Genomic DNA, 24731 nt, shown 5'->3' on the forward strand with positions numbered 1-24731 from the left:
CAAAGCTGGGTCTCCAGGACAGCTGTGTGTGTATATGTCTGCAGAGCATGCCTTGTGGTCATCTTTAGTAACTGAACACCGTTTGTGAATGGATAAACTATATTCCTTGCTGTACAATAATGAAAAATACTAACAATGGTACTAATAAAAATATTGATGAATATTAACAGGAATGATGATCATCATGATACTAGTACTAGTGGTTATAATACTGATAATAATACTAACCCTATGGACTTGGGACATACAAGTTTTCCCTAAGTGGATAATAGGCATAACTATTTGGTGGTGTAGGGTTATTTCAAGTCCCAGAAAGCAAGGATGAACATCTAGAACGAGAAGAAAAACAATCTGGAGGTTGGCATGTGCACACCTGGGGACTCCTGTGTTAACTTCTGCTGTTTCAGCCTAAGAGGGAATGTTAATATAACCCTGGTCCTGCAACACCATGCTGACCAACACCTACCAGCTTTCAGGAGATAAGATAGCTGGCTGATGGGGCAGGGATCCAGAGAAAATACGTGTCCAGACCCGTACATTTGCCCAGGGGCAGAGTTCATGACAAGCAAAAAACCCCAGGACAATGTCATTCCCAGCCACCTGACTGTCATCTGCTCTTTCATGGTCCCTCTCTACTGGTACCTCTAGGCACTGGCATGTCCTCCAGAGGCTGTAGGAGGGCATCATACTCAGTACTCTCCCACCTGCAGGAGGCAAGAAAGATGGAAAGAGCTAAATACCATGGCTTCTGGGTTCTTTTTGGTGGGCATGGCATATTTTGCATTTGCTTTACTAATGGTGGAACCCAGTCAGTGGTTTGCAATACAGCTCTGGATGACTCTGGACATCTGTAGAGATTTTGACTATTTCCAGAAGGTCACAAGTTCTTGGAAGACTTTTTCACAAGTTCTTTAACTGAAAAAGTGGCTCAAAGAACTACTGTACTGACTTAGAAAATGTTGCAGAGGCTGGGCGCGGTGGCTCATGCCTGTAATACCAGCACTTTGGCAGGCCGAGGCGGGCAGATTTGGAGGTCAGGAGTTTGAGACCAGCCTGAAACCCCGCCTCTACTAAAAATTCAAAAATTAGGCAGGCGTGGTGGCATGCACCTGTAACCCAGCTACTCAGGAGGCTGAGGCGGGAGAATTGCTTGAACCTGGGAGTCGGAGGTTGCAGTGAGCCAAGATTGTGCCACTGGACTCCAGCCTGGGCGACAGTGTGAGACTCTATCGCAAAAAAAAAAAAAAAAAAAAAAAAAAAAAAAAAAAAAAGGAAAAGAAGAAGAAGAAAAAGAAAATGTTGCAGAGACTCTGGTGATCAGGTAGTCCCTCTCCTGCCACTCCAGGTAAAAGTTTCTTGGCCACAAACCTGATTTAGCGGTATCCCTTCATCTTAGGTGAGTAACAGAAAGCCATTCATGACCTATCCAACCACGGAGGGGGAATTTGACTTAGAAAACTTTTAGGTGGACTAGTTGGTGAAAGAAAGTGCATTCTAGGGCTCACAGGCCTACACATAGAGTTCCTAGCACATAAAGCATATGTATGAATTCTTTCTGAGCCCATGGCAAGACCAGGGTGCACTTCATCCATCTCCTATGCTGGTATGAATAGGTACTTGCCCGAAAAAGAAAAGAATAAGTCAGGAAGCCCATTCTTCTACAGGACACCAGCTGGTACAGTAGGAGTCTTGGGGTTGCTGTGGTATGTATGTTTTCAGGTTGTCTTTTAATCATCTTCAGCAAATTCAACAGTCTTCAGAACATAAACAAAATTATTCAACATTGCCTAATAACTACCACAAATGTATCAATGATAAAGAACTGTACCCACATAATAATAACATTAATAGCAATCACAATGGTGTGATATAAATGTCATTTTAATGAAGAGAATAATAAAAAAGCAGATATTTAAGAGCATATTCCTGTAAGCCTGTGGCATTGTTCCCATATGAGCCCTCATGTTACTGATTACAGGGAGAGGCTTGGGGCTGCATCTTGAAATATCTTCTGTGATGGCAAAGAAGAGTGGCAGTAGGGAGAATAATTCTGAGCCACACGAGGGCTTGGGCAAAAGTGGAGATGCCTGTGCCACGTGGAAATACATTACAAATGGACTATGGAAAAGGGTCTGGCCAGAGTCCTGCCTGACACAGGTCATACAAAAACTTTCAGTAGTTCGCCCCAAGAAATGGCTGGTCCAGGCTGTAGATGAGAAGCACTGGGCAGACAGATCCACACCCGCTTCCTGAGTCTCAGAAGTCTGGTGTGCATCGAACATTAAGCCCCCAAGCCTACTGAGACTTCACCTCCTGGCTGGTCTTCTACCATCTGATTCTTGAGCCCCATCACGTAAGTGCCATCTCCATACTGGAATTGCTGACAATGTCTGATGGAGGGTTTCACCCTGGGTACTCAGTACCAGCAATGGATGAAATACCAGAAGGGAGGCTCCAGGGCTTCCATAGAAGACACATTCTAAAGTTGCTTGGGTGATCAAATGATCATCTCATAGATTTTCAGCAGAACTGCAGCATTTTGTGAATACCTGAGTGAATGCAGAAAGTATCCAGACGCATGGGCATTCTAGGAAGCTCCCTGTGTAAATCAAATACAAGGAATATCTACTTCTGGGTTCAAAAGCTAACTTAGATAATAAAAAAAGTGAGATGCTGGCAGAAGGCAAATAACTCCACTTCAGTTCCTGAGAGAAAAATGGTTCTGTAACCTCTGAGTTTATTTAGAAAAAGTTTGGAGCCTCAGGAAGACCAAGTATATCATTCCTGATGTTTCCAGGGCAGATTGGACTGCTTAGGCCTCTGGGACTATTCTAAGTCCTCTCAGGTTTCCATGGGAAACTGTAACTCTACTCCTAGAGCTCACACCACCCCCGAGCAAGCTCATTGTTTTCTAAATATTCCAAGGAAGTCCATCCAGGGTATGCCTGTATTGGTGAGTTTCAAATTGGACTGGCAGGAGAACTCTGAGAATGATACATCCTGACTTCACTTGATAAAGGTAGGGGAGCCACGAAGTCCAGATCTGGAGAGCACCTGAAACACCAGATGGCAGAAGGACAGTAAGGAGTTGAAGTCAGCTATGGAGTTGGAGCTTCATGTTTAATGCATGTAGGCTTCTGAGTTCCAGGACTGATGGGCTGGTGGGGATGAGATACATGTCTTCTTTGCAGGGAGCCAGGACAAACCAGCCATCTGGTTGCACTACTGAAAGCTTTTGTGTGCCCAGTGGTAGGCAAGACACAAGCCAAACTCTCTTCACCTCTGGCTGGTAGTCCTTGACTAGAGAGGTTTGCACACAAGTGGTCCTATTAGCCCATGCTCTCCTGTGGCTTGCTTTCCTTTCACCTGTTTCTCATGTTTGCCGTCATGGAACACATTTCATAGTGAAATTCTTTGACCCTGACTCCGAATTACACAAGGAGGACCCAATTTGTGAACTTTTCATATATTTAGGAGAATCTCCACATTGATTTTTGTATCCTTATGTTCATATTGTCACCAGTATTAAAATTCTTACTATTTAGGTCATTGCGTTCACTATCATAATTATTAAATATTTTTCATTTATCATTTATTTTTATTGGTTAATTTTTGTGGCAGCTGTTATATAACAATCACTAGAGTTTCTCTATTCATGAAAGATGTCCACGTTAATGGAGGTAACTAGGAGTGTTACTTTACAGGTAGGTAAACACAGATAATCTTGGCTGAACTGTGGCTATATTGTCTGGTGTCCCTTTGAAGGTGAAGCCTCTTGTGTTATTCTAAGTGACCTCTGGAGACAGAAACTGTCTCATAATTGCAGGGACGACTTGAGAAGGCATCCTGAGCCTATGCAGAAATGCAGAAGCACTTCCATGATCTAAGCAACCTATGTGAAGGCCTGAAAGCCAAAGCAAAGCTGTCCAACAAAAAGTTTTCCTAGTAACACTGGAGGTCCATCAGTCACTCCTCCTGGTCTGGAAATGCCAGAAATGTCCTCCATGGTTCTTGTGAGGGTCCAGATCTTTTCAAAATCACCCCAGGAGCCACAAAACCACTCCATCCTACCTGAAATTGCAGAATGACTCTTCTTTTGACCAGAGTCTCAAAAATATATTCATTGATAGTTTTGATTCCTGGGAGCCGCCATTGCTTGCAAAAGATGTGCCAGAGACTAGACATTTTCTGTCTCCTCACTTGTCCGGGGAAGACTGAAGTTTTTCTGAAACCCAGAAATGGGAATCTGACCCTCTGAGCAGCCCCAGGATTTTCTAAGTCTTCCAAGCAGAGTGGAAGTTCTGGTGAGGACCCATTGTACCTCCGATGGTCTGGAATCACATAGGATGATGCGTTTAAACAACTCTATGTGGAGATATATTTTCTGAGATATTCCAAGGAGGAGGGACACAACTGGACCAGATGTTAAAAGGGCAGCTGAGCATTAAGTGCCTATGTAGTGTTTGCAGCTTAATGTCCCATGCAGAAGGGGACTCTGGGCTCTTGTGTTAGAATTCAGTGTAATTCTGGGGTCCTGCTTTTCTTCCAGGAAATCCCACTTCCATCTGGATGTCTGGATGAACTACTGAAAGCCACTGAGTGTCCTGCAGCAGGTGAACTGTGGCCAGAGCCCAAGGATGAAGGGGGCTCCTTCCGTCTGTGACTGTGAAGAGGAAGCCTGAGGTATAGCAGACCCAGGCCCCAGAAGGATGGAAAAAATGAGGTAGGGAGTGAGGGGACCTCAGAGGAAGACTGAGGTCTGCAGAATCCCAGGGTCAAGGAGACAGTGCGGTGTCGTGGTGGTGTCCTTGATATTCGAAGAGGGGCGATAATCCATCTCCTGAGTAAAAGCTTCATATGGGGTGAGGAGGGGAGAAGTAAACAGAGAGGAAGCAGGGAAGGCCAAGACAGCGACCAGCCTTAGAGCAATTTTAACCAGAAATGGACACAGACCCTGGACCCCATCGCGGGGTTGCAGGCCAAGGACCGTCTCTAGGCGATGCACAGCTCCCTTGTGGGGTTAGTGGGAGTAGGCATTGTGACGTCTGCAGGAGTGTGGAAGGCTGGGCGACGGGAGCAGCTTACTGGGGTGGACCAGAAATACTGAACTTCTTTTCCATCAGTGAAATCCACTTCTGGGTCAGAAAAAACTGCAAGTTCTGGAGGGGCAGGGCCTAGGAGGAGGTCAGGGCCTGAGCCTTCCTGGTTTGACCCCCCTACCCCCTGTGTTTCTGGGTCTGTCCTCACTTCCACCCAGCGGATCTTGAGTATCCTCCTTTGAGTCCCAACGAGTGTGTTGTGTGCAGTGGGGCCAGGCTGCTTCATCCACTGCACGTTAAATGTTTCCAATACTTTCTGGCCAAAGTTTAGAGTTGCCAGACCACTGACTTTGAATGTTGACCTGCTTCCTTTTGAACAGAGTAAAATCTATTGAAGTTTAAGGTCACCTCTTTTCATGGATGGTGAAGAGGCAGGCTGTTCAGGCACAACTGCCCTCAGGTCTGGAGGGCGGCGGAGGTCACTGTGGGTGGTGGGTGAATCCGGAACCTCTGTGGCTGTAGACTTTCAAATATTTCATTTTTTCTTTTGTAGTTTTTGTTTGTTGCTTGCTTTTTTTTACAATGGGAACTGGAATGTAAGATGCCAAACTAGCCTGTGGGGGACATGGATTTTCACAACAGTAACCACAGAGTGTAGTTTCCATTTCTATTCCCTGTTCATGTGGGAGGCAGAGAAGGAAATCAGGTGCTCAGTTCTAGGGACATCACAGGACTAGGACATGTACAGTGAGGGTGGAAGGCAGAGGCATTGCTTTAGGAGAATAAAATTACTGCATGCACACACATATGTATGTATATGGATGTATGTACACAAATATGCATATTTATAGATTCTGTTCTCCCTCTCTCTATATAATTTTCTTTATTTCACACTTGATATGATTTTTTTTTATTATACTTTGTGTTCTAGGGCACATGTGCACAATGTGTAGGTTTGTTACCTATGTATACATGTGCCATGTTGGTGTGATGCACCCATTAACTTGACATTTGCATTAGGTATACCTCCTAATGCTATACCTTCCCCCTCCCCCCACCCTACATCAGGCCCCAGTGTGTGATGTTCCCCTTACTGTGTCCAAGTGATCTCATTGTTCAGTTATCACCTATGAGTGAGAACATGCGGTGTTTGGTTTTTTGTTCTTGTGATAGTTTGCTGAGAATGATGGTTTCCAGCTACATCCATGTCCCTACAAAGGACTCAAATTCATCCTTTTTTATGGCTGCATAGTATTGCATGGTGTATATGTGCCACATTTTCTTAATCCAGTCTGTCATTATGGACATTTGGGTTGGTTCCAAGTCTTTGCTATTGTGAATCGTGCTGCAGTAAACATACATGAACATGTGTCTTTATAGCAGCATGATTTATAATCCTTTAGGGATATACCCAGTAATAGGATGGCTGGGTCAAATGGTATTTCAAGTTCTGCATCCTTGAGGAATCGCCACACTGTCTTCCACAGTGGTTGAACTAGTTTACAGTCCCACCAACAGTGTAAAAGTGTTCCTATTTCTCCACATCCTCTCCAGCACCTGTTGTTTCCTGACTTTTTAATGATTGCCATTCTAACTGGTGTGAGATGGTATCTTATTGTGGTTTTGATTTGCATTTCTCTGATGGCTAGTGATGATGAGCATTTTTTCATGTGTCTGTTGGCTGCATAAATGTCTTCTTTTGAGAAGTGTCCATTCTTATCCTTTGCCCACTTTTGGATGGGGTTGTTTGTTTTTTTCTTGTAAATTTGTTTGAGTTCTTTGTAGGTTCTGGATATTATCTGTAGGTTGCCTGTTCACTCTGATGGTAGTTTCTTTTGCTGTGCAGAAGCTCTTTAGTTTAATTAGATCCCATTTGTCTATTTTGGCTTTTGTTGCCATTGCTTTTGGTGTTGTAGACATGAAGTCCTTGCCCATGCCTATGTCCTGAATGGTATTGCCTAGGTTTTCTTCTAGGGTTTTTATGGTTTTAGGTCTAACATTTAAGTCTCTAATCCCTCTTGAATTAATTTTTGTGTAAGGAGTAAGGAAGGGATCCAGTTTCAGCTTTTTATTTATGGCTAGCCAGTTTTCCCAGCAGCATTTATTAAATAGGGAATACTTTCCCCATTTCTTATTTTTGTCAGGTTTGTCAAAGATCAGATGGTTGTAGAAGTGTGGTATTATTTCTGAAGGCTCTGTTCTGTTCCATTGGTCTATAGCTCTGTTTTCATAACAGTACCATGCTGTTTTGGTTACTGTAGCCTTGCTGTATAGTTTTAAGTCAGGTAGTGTGATGCCTCCAGCTTTGTTCTTTTGACTTAGGATTGTCTTGACAATGCGGGCTCTTTTTTGGTTCCGTATGAACTTTAAAGTGGTTTTTTTCCAATTCTGTAAAGGAAGTCATTGGTAGCTTAATGGGGATGGCATTGAATCTATAAATTACCTTGGGCAGTATGGCCATTTTCACAATATTGATTCTTTCTGTTCATGAGCATGGAATGTTCTTCCATTTGTTTGTGTCCTCCTTTATTTCATTGAGCAGTGGTTTGTAGTTCTCCTTGAAGAGGTCCTTCACATGTGTTGTAAGTTGGATTCCTGGGTATTTTATTCTCTTTGAAGCAATTGTTAATGGGAGTTCATTCATGATTTGGCTCTCTGTTTGTCTGTTATTGGTGTATAAGAATGCTTGTGATTTTTGCACATTAATTTTGTATCCTGAGACTTTGCTAAAGTTGCTTATCAGTTTGAGGAGATTTTGGGCTGAGACGATGGGGTTTTCTAAATAGACAAGCATGTTATCTGCAAACAGGGACAGTTTGACTTCTTCTTTTCCTAATCAAATACCCTTTATTTCTTTCTCTTGCCTGATTGCCATGGCCAGAACTTCCAACACTATGTTGAATAGGAGTGGTGAGAGAGGGCATCCCTGTCTTGGGCCAGTTTTTAAGGGGAATGCTTCCAGTTTCTGCCCATTCAGTATGATACTGGCTGTGGGTTTGTCATGAATAGCTCTTATTATTTTGAGATACGTTCCATCAATACTGAATTTATTGAGAGTTTTTAGCATGAAGGGTTGTTTAATTTTGTCAAAAGCCTTTTCTGCATCTATTGAGATAATCATGTGGTTTTTGTCTTTGGTTCTGTTTATATGTTGGATTACGTTTATTGATTCGAGTATGTTGTACCAGCCTTGCATCCCAGGGATGAAGCCCACTTGATCATGGTGGATAAGCTTTTGGATGTGCTGCTGGATTCGGTTAGCCAGTATTTTATTGAGGATTTTTGTGTCAATGTTCATCAGGCATATTGGTCTAAAATTCTCTTGCTTTGGTGTGTCTCTGCCAGGCTTTGGTATCAGGATGATACTGGCCTCATAAAATGAGTTAGGGAGGATTCCCTCTTTTTCTATTGATCGGAATAGTTTCAGAAGGAATGGTACCAGCTCCTCTTTGTACCTCTGGTAGAATTCAGCTATGAATCTTTCTGGTCCTGGACTTTTTTTGGGTAGTAGGCTATTAATTATAACCTCAATTTCAGAGCCTGCTATTGGTCTCTTCAGGGATTCAAATTCTTCCTGGTTTAGTCTTGGCAGAGTGTATGTGTCCAGGAATGTATCCATTTCTTCTAAGTTTTCTAGTTTATTTGCGTAGAGGTTTTTATAGTATTCTCTGATGGTAGTTTGTATTTCTGTGGGGTCGGTGGTGATATCCCCTTTATCATTTTTTATTGCATCTATTTGATTCTTCTCTCTTTTCTTCTTTATTAGTCTTGCTAGCGGTCTATCAATTTTGTTGATCTTTTCAAAAAACTAGCTTCTGGATTCATTGATTTTTTGAAGGGTTTTTTTGTGTCTCTGTCTCCTTCAGTTCTGCTCTGATCCTAGTTATTTCTTGCCTTCTGCTAGCTTTTGAATGTGTTTGCTCTTGCTTCTCTAGTTCTTTTAATTGTGATGTTAGGGTGTCAATTTTAGATCTTTCCTGCTTTCTCTTGTGAGAATTTAGTGCTATAAATTTACCTCTACATACTGCTTTAAATGTGTCCAGAGATTCTGGTATGATGTATCTTTGTTCTCATTGGTTTCAAAGAACATCTTTATTTCTGCCTTCATTTCGTTATGTACCCAGTAGTCATTCAAGAACAAGTTGTTCATTTTCCATGTAGTTGAGTGGTTTTGATTGAGTTTCTTAATCCTGAATTCTTGTTTGATTGCACTGTGGTCTGAGAGACAGTTTGTTATAATTTCTGTTCTTTTACACTTGCTGAAGGGTGCTTTACTTTGAACTATGTGGTCAATTTTGGAATAAGTACAATGTGGTGCTGAGAAGAATGTGTGTTCTGTTGATTTGGGGTGGAGAGTTCTGTAGACGTCTATTAGGTCCGCTTGGTGCAGAGTTGAGTTCAATTCCTGGATATCCTTATTAACTTTCTGTCTCGTTGATCTGTCCAATGTTGACAGTGGGGTGTTGAATTCTCCCACTATTATTGTGTGGGAGTCTAACTCTCTTTGTAAATCTCTAAGGCCTTGTTTTATGAATCTGGATGCTCGTGTATTGGGTGCATATATATTTAGGATAGTTAACTCTTCTTGTTGAATTGATCCTTTTATCATTATGTAATGACCTTCTTTGTCTCTTTTGATCTTTTTGGTTTAATGTCTATATTATCAGAGACTAGGATTGTAACCCCTGCCATTTTTTTGTTTTCCATTTGCTTGGTAGATCTTCTTCCATCCCTTTATTTTGAGCCTATGTGTGTCTCTGCACGTGAGATGGGTCTCCTGAATACAGCAAACCGATGGGTCTTGACTCTTTATACAACTTGCCAGTCTGTGTCTTTTAATTGGAGCATTTAACCCATTTACATTTAAAGTTAATATTGTTATGTGTGAACTTGATCCTGTCATTATGATGTTAGTTGGTTATTTTGCTCGTTAGTTGATGCAGTTTCTTCCTAGCATCGATGGTCTTTACATGTTGGCATCTTTTTGCAATGGCTAGTACTGTTTGTTCCTTTCCATGTTTAGTACTTCCTTCAGGAACTCTTGTAGGGCAGGCCTGGTGGTGTCAGAATCTCTCAGCATTTGCTTGTCTGTAAAGGATTTTATTTCTCCTTCACTTATGAAACTTAGTTGACTGGATATGAAATTCTGGTTTGAAAATTCTTAAAGAATGTTGACAATCAGCCCCCACTCTCTTCTGGCTTGTAGAGTTTCTGCCGAGATATCTGCTGTTAGTTTGATGGGCTTCCCTTTGTGGGTAATGTAACCTTTCTCTCTGGCTGCCCTTAACATTTTTTCCTTCTTTTCAACTTTGGTGAATCTGACAATTATGTGTTTTGGAGTTGCTCTTCTTGAGGAGTATCTTTGTGGCATCCTCTGTATTTCCCGAATTTGAATGTTGGCCTGCCTTGCTGGGTTAGGGAAGTTCTCCTGGATGATATCCTGCAGAGCATTTTCCAACTTTGTTCCATTCTCCCCATTACTTTCAGGTACACCAATCAGATGTAGATTTGGTCTTTTCACATAATCCCATATTTCTTGGAGGCTTTGTTCATTTCTTTTTACTCTTTCTTCTTTAAATTTCTCTTCTTGCTTCATTTGATCTTCAATCTCTGATACTCTTTCTTCCAGTTGATCAAGTCGGTTGCTGAAGCTTGTGCATTTGTCATGTAGTTCCTGTGTCATGGTTTTCATCTCTATCACATCATTTATGGACTTCTCTGCATTGGTTATTCTAGTTACCCATTCGTCAAATCTTTTTTCAAGGTTGTTAGTTTCTTTGTGCTGGGTTCATAGTTCTTCCTTTAGTTCTGAGAAGTTTGATCAACTGAAGCCTTCCTCTCTCAACTTGTCAAAGTCATTCTCCATCCAGCTTTGTTCTGTTGCTGGTGAGGAGCTGCGTTCCTTTGGTTGGGGAGAGGTGCTCTGATTTTTTGAATTTTGAGCTTTTCTGCACTGCTATTTCCCCCTCTTTGTGGTTTTATCTACCTTTGGTCTTTGATGATGTTGATGTATGGATGAGGTTTTGGTGTGGATGTCCTTTCTGTTTGTTAGTTTTCCTTCTAATAGTCAGGACCCTCAGCTTCAGGTCTGTTGGAGTTTGCTTGAGGTCCACTCTGGTAGGCTACTCCCAGTTAGGCTCTCCAGTTAGGCTACTCGGGGGTCAGGAACCCACTTGAGCAGGTAGTCTGTCAGTTCTCAGATCCCAACCTCCATGTTGGGAGAATCACTACTCTCTTCGAAGCTGTCAGACAGGGACATTTACATCTGCAGAGGTTTCTGCTGCTTTTTGTTTAGCTATGCCCTGTCCCCAGAGGTGGAGTCTACAGAGACAGGCAGGCCTCCTTGAGCTGCAGTGGGCTCCACCCAGTTCGAGCTTCCTGACTGCTTTGTTTACCTACTTAAGCCTCAGCAATGGTGGGCACCCCTCCCCCAGCCTCACTGCCGCCTTGCAGTTAGATCTCAGACTGCTGTGCTAGCAATGACAGAGGCTCTGTGGGCTTGGGACCCTCCGAGCCAGGCATGGGATATAATCTCCTGGTGTGTTGTTTGCTAAGACCCTTGGTAAAGCACAGTATTGGGTGGGAGTGACCCAATTTTCCTGTGTTCTGTGTCACAGTTTCCCTTCACTAGGAAAAGGAATTCCCTTCCCCCTTGCACTTCTTAGGTGATGTGATGCCTTGCCCTGCTTCGGCTCTCACTCGTTGGGCTGCGCCCACTGTCCTGCACCAAGTGTCCAACATGCCCCAGTGAGATGAACCCGGTACCTCAATTGGAAATGCAGAAATCACCCATCTTCTGTGTTGTTCACGCTGGCAGCTGGTGGCTGGAGCTGTTCCTATTCAGCCATTGTGGCACCAACCTCACTTGATATGATTTCTAAATTTAAATACCTTTGAGACAAACGCGAATTGTGAAGGGATTTAAAAATGTCAGTGAAAATGGAATTAAAAATAAAAATATAAATATCAACTTTATTTCTCAATATAATCTCTACTGAGGTCAAGACACTGCATTAAGGGATGATCCCAACCATTCAGTCCATTGCTAAAGAACTGAGGGTCATGGGAATTTAACCATGTCAATGCAGTCTTCTACTATTAACTAAAGAAAAATGGGTGCCCTTTACAGTTATTTCAAGATTAGGAAAAATAAGGTCAGAAGAAACCAAATCAGGACTGTAATGTTGATGCCTAATAATTTCCCATGAAAACTCTTTCAAAATTACTGGTGTTTGTCGAGAGGAAGGAACAGAAGTGTTGTTGTGGTGCAGAGGGACTCTCTAGTGAAGCTTTACAGGGCACTTTTCTGCAAAAGTATTTGCTAATTTTCTCTAAGAACTCTCCTACTAAGCAAATGTTATGGTGCTTTGATCCTACAGAACGTCAACAAGCAAAATGCCTTGAGCATCCCCAAAACCTCTATGGCTTTTGCTTTTGAGAAGTTTGCTTTTGCTTTGACTGGAGCACTTCTACCTCTTGGTAGCCATTGTTTTAATTGTGCTTTGCCTTCAGGATCCTATTGATAAAGTCAATTTCACTCCCTGTTATAATTCTTCAAAATAATGCTTCAGGATCTTGATTCTGCTTGTTCAAAATAGTCACTAATAGCTCTGCTTTTGTCCATAGCTGATCTAGGCACAAGGGTATTCGGGACTCATCAAATGTAAAGTTTCTCAACTTTCACGTTATAGTCAGTGTTGTGTAAGCTGAACCAATTGAGATGTCTGTGGTGTTGGCTATAATATCTCTCGTTAATTGTCAGTTCTCCTCAATTAGGGCATAGAAACAATTTTTTTTTCTCTCAAAAATTGGAATGGGTGCCCCTCCTCTGTGGGCTTCATCTTCAACATTGTCTTACCTCTTCTTAGAATCAGGTATCCGTTTGTAAACGACTGATCCTTCAGGTCATTTTTCCCATAGACTTTTCATAAAGAATAATTTATTTCACCGTTTTTTGTAGCTTCACCATAAATTTGATGTTTGTTCTTATTTCAGGTTTGGCAGAATTCAAGTTCGGCAGAATTCATGTGGCTCTTTTCAGACTGATGTTTTAAATCCTGTTCACATATGTTAAAACAGGTCCGGGCATGGTGGCTCATGCCTGTAATCCCTGCACTTTGGGAGGTTGGCCAACATGGCAAAACCCTGCCTCGACAGAAAATACAAAAATTAGCCTCTACAAAAAATACAAAAATTAACCAGACAAGGTCCCAACTATTTGGAAGGCTGAGGCAGGAGAATCGCTTCAACTTGGGAAGCAGAGGTTACTTTGAGCCAAGATTGCTCCACTGCGCTGCAAGCTCGGTGAGAGGAGTGAAACCCTGTCTCAAAAATAAAAAAAAGTTAAAATAAACTAGCATATGTGTGTTTTGATGCAAAAGCTAAAAGTTCATGCATAGTTTTTTCATAATTGTTATTTTGCATGAACTTATTGAAGCCCCCTATTATTTGCCATAATTTTCTCATCTTATTAATTTCTATATACATACAGAATTTCCAATTTGTGTAAACCTTTCTTCCCAGTTACTGAACAATTATTTTAAATTTGAAAAATATGAGCTATTTTAATCTATATATTTTTTTCTACTTCTGAATATTTTAGAGAAAATATGGATAATGAAACTTGTAAAAAGGAGATGTTTGGAAGTTTCTGTTACCAATGACAAATTAATTTTTAAATAATTTCAGGAAAATTTAGGTGAATGTCTGTACTTTATATGAACGTTCATAGTAAAACAGATTTTTGAATTTATACCCTTGATAAACTTTAATGTAAAATATGTGAGTAAATGTGTACTTTTCCGTTCCTCATGAACATTCTGAAGTTTATACTATCTGGATTTTCTCAGGACGAATTACAAGCTGTATATGCTGCTGAAGTGTCTCAAAGATTAAGTCCCAAAGAGAGTGCCCTACTGTTTTTCCAATATTAATTTCTAAGTTTTACCAAGTTACAAGTTTTTTTTTTCATAAAATATAAAATGTTTTGCCTCCAGCAGAAATGCATTTTGGAACATAACTTTCCTGTACGTAAGGGGTATAAAGGAAGCTTGGATTTGTTCTGAGAAAGGGAGAGGGTACTTCTGCCCATTGCCATGCACATCTGATTTTAGAGCTGAATGCCTTTCTGAGCTTGGCTCACTCCTCTCAAACTTGCTGGTAAATGGACACAAATTAAAGAGAAATAATTGTACACCATTTGGGATCAAGGAATCCAGATATCTGAACCATTGTTTATTATTTGCCCCTCCCACCCTCTCACCCTTCCAGATCTCTAGTGTCTATCATTCCACTTCTATGTCCAGGTGTACAATTATTTAAATCACACTTACAAATGAGAACTTCATGTGTTCATTTGTACAGATTCTCTTCCACCTAGCTACCTCTGAGACTGCAAGAACAATCACTCCTCCCCCTCCTCCTTCTCAGCCTACTCAAACAGAAAACCAGGAGCATTATCTATCTATCTATCTATCTATCTATCTATCTATCTATCTATCTGCACACACACACACGTACACATATATATACACACACAAATATATATACACACATATGTGTACATATACACACACTCATTAGGAATTTGCATTTTAAATAATGGCAGACCCATAGTTGTTCAAAAATCAACTATATAATTCTATATATGATAAATGTCTACTAGAAAGTTCACATTGAAAATTGCAAACACGACTTAGAAAAAATAAAGTTTTTAAATATTTTATTTTATTTCATTTTAAATTCCCAGATACATGTGCAGGACGTGCAGGTTTGTTACATAGGTAAGTGTGTGCCATGGTGGTTCGCTGTACCTATCAACCCGTAACCTAGGTATTCAGCCCCACATGGATTAGCTATTTATTCTGACGCACTCCCTCCTCACTCACCCCTAGACAGGCTCCAGTGTATGTTGTTCCCCTCCCTGTGTCTATGTTTTCTAATTGTTCATCTGCCACTTATAAGTGAGAACATGTGTATTTGGTTTTCTGTTCCTGCATTAGTTTGCTGAGAATAATGGCTCCCAGCTTCATCCATGTCCTTGCAAAGGACATGATCTCATTACTTTTTATGGCTGCATAGTATTCCATGGTGTATATGTATCACATTTTCTGTATCCAGTCTGTCACTGATGGGCATTTGGGTTGATTCCATGTCTTTGCTATTGTGAATAGTGTGGCAATGAACATATGCATGCAAGTATCTTTATAATACAAGAATTTATATTCCTTTGGGTATATACCCAGTAATGGCATTGCTGGGTCAAATGGTATTTCTGATTCTAGGTCTTTGAAAAATCACCACACTGTCTTCCACAGCTGTTTGAATTTATATTCGCTCCAACAGTGTAAAAGTGTTCCTGTTTCCCCACAGTCTCACCAGCATCTGTTGTTTCTTGACTTTTTAATAATCGCCATTCTGACTGGCATGAGATGGCATCTCACTGTGGTTTGGATTTGTATTTCTCTAATGATCAGTAACGTTGGGCTTTTTTTTTCATATGTTTGTTGGCTGCATAAGTGTCTGTTCATATCCTTTGCCCACTTTTTAAAATATTTTTATTTTCGCTTTTTAAGACAGAGTCTTGCTGTGTCACCCAGGGTGGAGTTCAGTGGCACAATCTCGGGTCACTGCAACCTCTACCTCCCAGATTCAGGTGGTTCTTCTGTCTCAGCCTCCTGAGTAGTTGGGATTACAGGCACCTGCCAGCACATCTGGCTAATTTATTGTATTTTGAGTAGAGACTGAGTTTCACCAGGTTGGCCAGGCTGATCTTGAACTCCTGGCCTGAAGTTATCTGCCCACCTCACCTTCCCAAACTTCTGGGATTACAGACATGAGATACTGCACCCAGTTTTTGCCCACTTTTATATGGGGTTGGATTTTTATAGTTTTGGGTTTTACATTTAAATCTTTAATCCATTTTCAGTTCATTTTTGTATAAGGTATAAGGAAGGGTCCAGTTTTAGTTTTCTGCATATGTCTAGATAGTTTTTCCAGCACCATTTATTATTAAATAGGGAATCCCTTCCCCATTGTTTGTTTTCATCCAAAATAAAATGGTTGTAGATGTGCAGTCTTATTTCTGATATCTCTATTCCATTCCATTGGTCTATGTGTCTGTTTTGTACCACTACCATGCTGTTTGGGTTACTGTAGCCTTGTAATATGGTTTGAAGTCAGGTACCAGGATGCCTCCAGCTTTGTTATTTTTACTTAGGATTGTCCTGGGTATATGGGCTCTTTTTTCATTTCATATGAATTCTGAAGTAGTTTTTTCTAATTTTGTAAAGAATGTCCATGGTAGTTTATGGGAATAGCACTGAATCTATGAATTACTTTGGGAAGTATGGCCATTTTCATGATATTGATTCTTCTTACCCATGAGCATGGAATGTTTTTCCATCTGTTTGTGTCCTCTCTTATTTCCTTGAGTAGTGGTTTGTAGTTCTCCTTGAAGAGGTCCTTCACTTGCCTTGTTAGCTGTATTCCTAGGTAGGTATTTTATACTCTTTGTAGCAATTGTAAATGTGAATTCATTTGTGATTTGGCTCTCTTCTTGTCTATTGTTGGTGTATAAGAATGCTTGAGATTTCTTCATACTGATTTTGTATCTTGAGACTTTGCTGAAGTTGCTTGTAGCTTAAGAATCTTTTGGGCTGAGGTGATGAGATTTTATAGATATAGGATCATGCCATCTGCAAGAAAAGAAAGTCCAACTTCCTCTCTTCCTGTTTGAATATGCTTTATTCTTTCTCTTGCCTGATTGCCTTGGCCAGAACTTCCAACACTATATTGAATAGGAGTGGTGAGAGGGCATCCTTGCCTTGTGCCAAATTTCAAATGGAATACTTCCAGCTTTTGCCTGTTCAATATGATAATGACTGTGGGTTTGTCATAAATGGCGCTTATTATTTTGAGGCATGCTCCATCAATACCTAGTTTCATGAGAGTTTTTAGCATAAAGGAATGTTGAATTTTATCAAAGACCTTTTCTGAGTCAACTGAAATAATCATGGGGTTTTTGTCTTTAGTTCTGTTTATGTGGTGAATTACATTTATTGATTTGCATATGTTGAACCAGCCTTGCACCCAAAGGATGAGGCCGATTTGATCTTGGTGGATAAGGTTTTTGATGTATTGCTGGATTTGGTTTGCCACTATTATATTGAGAATTTTGCAACAAAGTTTATCAGAAATATTAAGCTAATGTGTAGTAAATACATTGAAAATAATAACAGACTGATTAAAAGACTAAATAACATGAATCCTAAGTGTTTTCACAACTGATTTATAGAGTAAAAGCATTGCCAAACTAAATGAGCTTGGTCAAAAACTGTACAGGGTCTGAGATGTTGTCTCAACTTCCATTACTCATTGTGAGGTGGACCTGCAGTAACTATATTTGATGCAAAATTTCATGTTGATGGAAGCTGAGATGTCCTGCAGTCTCAGAGGAACAGAATTCTGGTGTGTCTCCCTTTGCCCTGTCAGGAATAAAGATCTAGACTCTACAGGTTTTGTCAGAATTTACAAGATGTAGGAAATGGGGCAGGATTTAGGCTGTGAGGCAAAGCCTAGAGATATAAAGAAACAGCTTCTGACCCAGGGCTCATGAAGTCAGGATAGTTTCAGAGGGGATGGTGGAGTGAGCATAGTACAGTCTTTGGAACCATTCCTTCCCCTTATTTGTTCATAGGCCAGATGTGCTCAACCAGGGGGCATCTCAGGTCTGATAAACAGAGTCCTGGAGAGACAAAGGGGCAATCCTGAGGAAGAGGCTCAACAGGGAAGAAGGAGTCACCATTTTCTCTCCTGAGAAAAATCCTTCTCCCTAGGAAACCATAGGATTTTCCTTGGTCCCAGTGAGACTTTTCCTGAGTGAAGAGAGCAGAGAGAGCAAGGGACTGATGTGTTATCTGTTTCCACCTCCTGCAGTGATTCTGAAACCATGGGGGACAGAATTATCTTCAGAATCATGAGCAATCCAGATGCCATGGTTTCACACAAGACATTGGAAGTTCTTATCTCTACGGGGTAGGCACTGGTCATTGATACTCTGTAAAGCTCATTCGCTGATTACTAAGTGAGCCAAATTAATAATCTACTGGAAGTTTTACTAAACTCAGTTTACTTGACACACAATTCACACAGACACATTGTTAATATACACATTTTGATGCTTGGACAGGGTTGGACCCAAGATTCTGTACTTCTATGGAGCCCTGTGTTCTGCCCAGGTGTCATTTACTCTCAGGTAAGTAAACTGATCACCATAACTAACAAGAGATTGATCTGTGATGATTAGAAATGAGAAGATCTGTTGGTTATGTTTTATTGGGATGGATTCTATTAACATTTAAATACAGTTTAAAAACGCAGATTTACAATGAAAAGTAACAAGCAAATATAAAAAGTGAAGGGGCTATTCCCCAAAGTAGTTTCCACTGAAATACCACCAGAGAAAAACAACTCTCAGGACAGGGATACTGCTTCAAAGACACAGATTTCACAGCTGGATGGTTGATCTCGAATTTCTGAAAATTCCATCCCTTACTCATGAAATGCAGTTTATTTAAGAACTTTCTAATTTGACTGTAGTTTCATACTCACACATTTCAGTGTGTTGTGTATTATTCCATTGATGATAAGTATAACTTATTTGAAAATGAATTACATACTGGTGAGAAAATTTTCCCTTTAAATTAAACTTAAACTCACACCATAAAATTAGCAGCATCTGTTTGTCTGTTCCAAGAATTACCTAGGTTCTACCCAGGGCACCTGAGATCAGTTGAAAACAAATGCAAAAAAGTTGGAATAAAAAGTAAGAACACCCTTCAAATGTTACGAATGCATCCTAGTCTCAATTATTCACATTCACGAGAATGATTCACCTATATCCCACTTTAGCAAAATTTCACCTACTCTCGCCTACCAATTGACTAATCAAAACAAACCAAGACAGAACAATAAATTCAAATTCATCCAGTAACCTGAGGGGAAAACCTACACCTCAAAATGTAGTCTACAGATATTCACACAGGATGTCATCTACTGTGAAAACACATGCACAGAGACAGTCCCTTCACATGATCAGAATACTCACAACTCCACAACAACATATTAGATATGGGATCATCTTGAAATGCGGTCATCACTAACCAGTTGTCCCTTTTACATAGACAAAAACCTGAGGACCACATTATGTTATGTAGAAATGACTGTACACCTGTGTGCGTGTGTGTGTGTAGGGATCCGGGGAATCCAATAGACATTCCAGCCTCTTGATTTTTTCCATGTTCAGGCTCTTGATTCTATATCCGAGTGAAATGACTTGCCAGTGGGGAACAAGATAAGTCTTTGCAGGAAGGGCTCTGGTGGGAGCTAGATACTCAAATCATAAAGCATCGAGTGTTGGAAACATGCACTGAAGTTAGACGAAATACTCAATGCACAGTTTAGACGGTGAAAGACTTTCAGGTAATCATGCAATCACCGACCGGCTGATTGATGACATTCCCCGAATTTATGATTGCAAGAAGAGACAAATACTCATGACATTCTATTTCCGGTGGTTGGGGACATACGATGGCAACATACTGTCTGCCAGTCATGCTCATCACACTGTACTTTGCACACACGTCACACAGAGACACTGTTAATATGCACATTTGTGTGCTTGAGCAGGGTTGCACCCAAGATTCTGTGGTTGTACGGAGCCCTGAGTTATGCCCTCGACATCTTTACTCTCGGGTTGGTCAACTTGGATCACTGTAACGAACGAGAAACGGAGCCTGAAATCCAATCAGCGAATACACAAAAGGAAGGGGCCATTTCCCACAATCATTTCCACTGCAACACCACCTCGGATGAACAAGTCTCATTGCAGCTCAGGGACTGTGCTTCAGAGATGCACCTTTTGCAGCTGGACGATTGACCCGGAATCTCCCAAATGCCATTTTGATACACACCAAATGAGATTTATTTCAGTACTTGCTGATTTTATTTTAGTTGAATACACACACGCTCCTGTGTTTGATTTCCTTTATTATCAATACGACTTACTTCCAAATGACTCACATACCAGTGGGATGATTTTCTGCTTCAATTCATTGGAAATGGACAGCATTCAATAGGCAAGTGTGTCTGTCTGTCTGTCTCCAGCATTCTGTGGGTTCCACCAAGGGCACAAGTCCTAGGGTGCCTGAGGTCCATTCAACAAGCAATGTAAAAACGGCGAGGCAGGTTCAAAAGAAGAACACCCTTCCTCTCTTCAAATGCTTCCCAGTTTCCACTACTCAAGGTAGGGAGAAGGATCCACAGAAGTCCCACGTTCGCAACATTTCAACTTCTGGTGCTCACCAACAACTGACGAATGAAACACACCCCAAGAGAAAATAGTCAACCCCGTCCCCTGCAATAACCTCATGCGCAATCCTACACCGCAATATGTCATATTCAGAAATTCACACTGAATGTCATCTACCATGAACACAAACACACAGACACTGCCTCCACAGGTTCAGAAGACTCACGACTGCAAAACTCGATGTTTGCCATGTCTGGGCTCATCCTGAAACGCAGCCATCACTATCCAGTTGTCCCTCTGGTGTAGACAGAAACCTGGGCTCCTCATTACTTTATGTCGGATTGACTGTGTATGTGATGTGATGGTGTGTGTGTGTGCGTGCGTGAACCCCCTCGTGGGTGTGTGTGTGTGTACGTGTATGTGTGTGTGTGTCAGTGTGTGTGCACATGCACTCCTGCGTTTGGGTGGAGACTTTTCCTGAGATCACTGGCACACAAACAGAGCCCTCTTGCTGTGTTTCTTCCTCCCTTTGGATCTCCTGGTCCTCCCTTGCAGAGAAATAAGTGTGTCAGTGTTCATGGACTCCTAAGGTGTCAGGTTCCTTGAAGAGAGGTTCAGCAGGGAGCTTTGCTGTTCAGGATGACGGTTGTTCATCCCACCCTTGTATTTTGATGGATGAATCACAAGCATGTTGGGAGGCAGGGTACATTCGACTTTTCTGACGTTGAAGTCAGGCTTGGTTTTGTTTTGCTCTTGGAGGAACTTCCAATGGTCTAAGGTGCTTTCCTGAGTGTCTCTTTCCACCAAGTGCTCCTCCAAGTCAGGTACCTGGAGGCAGGGTTCTCTCTGGAGCTCTCCTTGCGTTGCTCGCCTGTCTTTGTGTTCAGCGCCAAGGGCTCCTGGTTCCCTGCCTATTGACACACTCTCACTGCATCTTTCCAGTTCACTCTTCTGGATGTAAAAGAGGACATAGGCCTGTTGACTCAGGACAGAAGCGATGCTACAGGCAGTGACCTCGGCGTCATCCATTTTATACCACTGGCCTCCTGGAGCTTTGACATAAGAGAGGTAATGTCCGTTGTGACAACTCCACCCAGCGTGGACCAGCACAGCATAGAGGACATAGACTAGAGGTCCCGTGTTCTGCTGAGACATGTATGGCTGCATGTCAAGGCACTCAGGGTATTGCACATTCTTGGCAAGTTTGTTGCCTGTGACATCGGAGAATCTCTTCAATACAAGGATGAGGACCTTGGCAGAAGTGTGTAGAGTGAACGTCTTGGAGGCAGGCGCCTTCTGGAGACAAAGACCACAATGATAGGCATTCTCTCCATTGAGTTCTTCGGGCTTCACCACCTGCTCCAAAGCTTGCTTCACACTCTGAGCTGCCTGGATATCCAGGGCGATGTCCAGGTAAGGGTCAAAGGTGTCCGAAACGCCCTGGCAGTGGAGACACTTGATTTGAGATCTCCAGCAGCCTCCAAATATCTGGTGGATGAGGGTGGTGTCCTCAGAGTCATGATCTACCTGCTTGTGCCCGGGAAGGCATGCCTTTTTCATGGCATCCACAATGAACATCAGAAACTCATGGGCATCTTCCTGCTTGCCTCGATGGAAGCCAGCAGTCAATGCCTGTGAGGGCTGGGTGACGTGGCCAGGACAGTGGAGGGCCCATGAAATGTGAGCTTCCATCGTACACAGCATGCAGCACTTGTGACGCTGACAAAGTTGAAAGTGCTCCTGGGACAGCATGTAGTTGGCAAGGGGCGGTGTGTATGTCAGGCACTGCAGGGAAGCATTCAAGTAGCAAGTATTTCCCATATTCTGGAGCCCAGCCCCCACCGCAGCAGGTCTCCTGCTACTGAGAGGAAGCTTCTTTCTGGGGGCAGGCTGTCTTGCCACGGGAGCCAAATCATCACAGAGGTTGACTTGGGTCTCAGATGACAGTGGTGACTTCTCAGGTAGAGAAGTCCGCTGAATTTCAGCAAAAGCTGCATCTGGCCGAGAAGATATGAGTTTTGAAAAGTGGTTGAACTGCCACTCACCTCCCAAGTGGAGTGAATCGGCCTCCATGTCGCCAGGAGCAAGGATCACAAGCTTTTTCTGCTGAGACCACACGTTGCAGAAAGACGCTATCTCTTCCGAGAGAGTCTTCAAATGACGCGCCATCTGGCTGCATCAGCCCTTATATAACTCACCCCCGCCTACCGCGAACACCCCACCCACCCATCAGGTACGCGGTGCACCAATCCAATATCAGCGCTCAGTTAAAGAATGAGTCATAGGGTATGTCCCCTTGTATTCCCCAGGGAGTTCACTTAAAACTCCTGGGGAATGCGTTAGTTTACTTAAAACAGTGGTAGGGAACAATTCTGTCCTTACAAAACAATGTGTGTGTTTGTGTGTATGTGTTTGCTTGCGTGAACTTGTGGGCATGCGGAATCATGCCCATGTGAGTGTTTCTTTGTTTTTGTTTATATGTCTGGGTGTGTGTGTGTTTGAGCTGCGATGTGCTTCTAACTATGTGCTTTTGGCAGTTACGATCATCCTTTCAGGCATTGAAGGACAGGAAGTCAGACCTGTACTTTCTGACTTGAGAATCATCAATGAAGTACAGTTAATAACATAGTGTATTTGTTTCCTTAATATCAAAGAAGAAATCCGTGCAGTCTAATAAGTATTCTAGCGATAACCTTTCCATGTTCAGCCTATTGATTCTGTGTTCGAGTGAAATGACTTACCAGTGGGGACCAAGACATGTCTTTGCAGGAAATGCTCTTGTGGAAGCTATATACCGAAATCATAAAGCATCAAGTGTTGGAAACATGCACTGAACTTAGACGAAATACTCAGTGCCCAAATTAGACTGTGAAAGACTTTCAGGAAATCATGCAATCACCGACATACCAATTGATGACATTCCCCGTATTTATGATTGCAAGTAAAGAGAAATACTCATGACATTCTATTTCCAGTGATTGAGGTCCTATGACCGCAATTTAAGAAATCATGAAATCAGAAAACTTGACTAATCACAATTTAATCCAACTAAAACCTTTGGTTCATTTAAGAAAGGATGAATATAAAAACAACATATCACACAGCATGGGAGATAATATTTTAATACGTATGTGATAATGGATCAACATTTGAGAGAGATGAAATAAATAGTTGTAAATTTGAGAATAGCATATAACCAGAATTAAACAATGTAAATGCCTGGGTGATGGGAGTGAGTCCATGTCTCAGGAGGAAACATAGAGATTTAAAAGCAGGGCGTCTAAAAGAGATTTGCATACCATTGTTAAAACTGGCGGTTGTTTTAGTAAGAAAGAGAAAAATAAACCATTTGTCTTAGGGATTGTTGCATGTATTTTTCATCGTCTGAGATGTTGCTTCCAATTCCAGTTAAGCATTGTGTGGTGGACTTGCAGTTACCACATTTGGTGGAAAATGTCATGCTGATGAAGGTAGACTTGTTTCCCAAACTAAGACGGACAGAATTTGGGTGTTTCTTTGGGACTTTTGGCTTACTAGGAATAAAGATCCTGGCTCTAGGGATTTTCTTAAAATTTTTCAGATAATGAGAAAGAGAATAGAATTTAGGCCAGGTGGCAAGGCCTCGAGGTGTACAGAAGCATCCCCGGTCTCAGGGCCCATGAAATCAGGATGATTTTAGGGAGGATGGTGGAATGAGGAGAGTGTGACGTTTGGCCTCCTTTCTTTCCCTTTTCTTTTCATGGGTCAGGTGTGCTCTATCAGAAGGCTTCCCCTTTCTGTTGGACAGAGTCCTGGAAGAAGAAATGAGCGCTGCTGAGAAAGATGCTCCACAAGGAGGAAGGAGCCACTATTTTCAGGAGCATGATCCCCAGAAGCATGAGAAATCCAGATGCCGTGGCTTTACACAGGATGCTGGAGTTTCTTTCCTCTGGATCCGGGAACTTGGCATCAGTGTTCTGTAATGCCCATAACTGATTTTGAGGTGAGTCCACTTGATAACCTGTCTGCGTGTCATGCTCATTACACTGCAATTCACACACATGTCACACCGAAACACTCTGAATGAGCATATTTATGTGCTTGAACAGTGTTGCATCCAAGATTCTGTGATTCTACAGAGTCCTGAGTTCTGTCCTGGACATCTCTACTCTTGCGTAGGTCAACTTTGATCACTATACCTAATGATAAATGTACCATTAAATCTAATCAGCAAATACACTAAAGGAAGGGGCCATTCTCCATAATTGTTTCACTCTGGTAGGTCAACTTTAATAACTGTACCTAAGAAGAAAGGGATCTGTGATGATTCCACATCAAAGAACCTGTTGATTTTTTTGTCATTTGAATGAATTATGTTAACATTTAAATAGAGTTTAAAACCC

General features: G+C 41.7%; 1 protein-coding gene and 1 long non-coding RNA gene across 2 annotated transcripts; one reads left to right on the forward strand and one right to left on the reverse strand.

The window, feature by feature from the left end:
• The first annotated feature begins 4650 nt into the window (after positions 1–4650).
• Positions 4651–24332, forward strand: LOC144334695 (uncharacterized). The gene is made up of 3 exons (XR_013404824.1): positions 4651–4683; positions 18229–18294; positions 24137–24332. It is a non-coding gene; the product is annotated as an uncharacterized LOC144334695 (long non-coding RNA).
• LOC106996741 (ubiquitin carboxyl-terminal hydrolase 17-like protein 6) lies at positions 20935–22422 on the reverse strand. The gene has a single exon (XM_015129756.3). It carries the CDS (start codon positions 22420–22422, stop codon positions 20935–20937), a length of 1488 nt encoding a protein of 495 aa, XP_014985242.3.
• Positions 24333–24731: the final 399 nt, after the last annotated feature.

The sequence above is a fragment of the Macaca mulatta genome, chromosome 15, assembly GCF_049350105.2.
Source record: "Macaca mulatta isolate MMU2019108-1 chromosome 15, T2T-MMU8v2.0, whole genome shotgun sequence".
In the NCBI taxonomy this organism is placed as follows: Eukaryota; Metazoa; Chordata; class Mammalia; order Primates; family Cercopithecidae; genus Macaca; species Macaca mulatta.

Bases quoted from the DNA above. Each gene is read 5' to 3' on its own strand.
- LOC106996741 (XM_015129756.3), bottom strand. From the start codon at position 22,422: ATGGAGGCCGATTCACTCCACTTGGGAGGTGAGTGGCAGTTCAACCAC.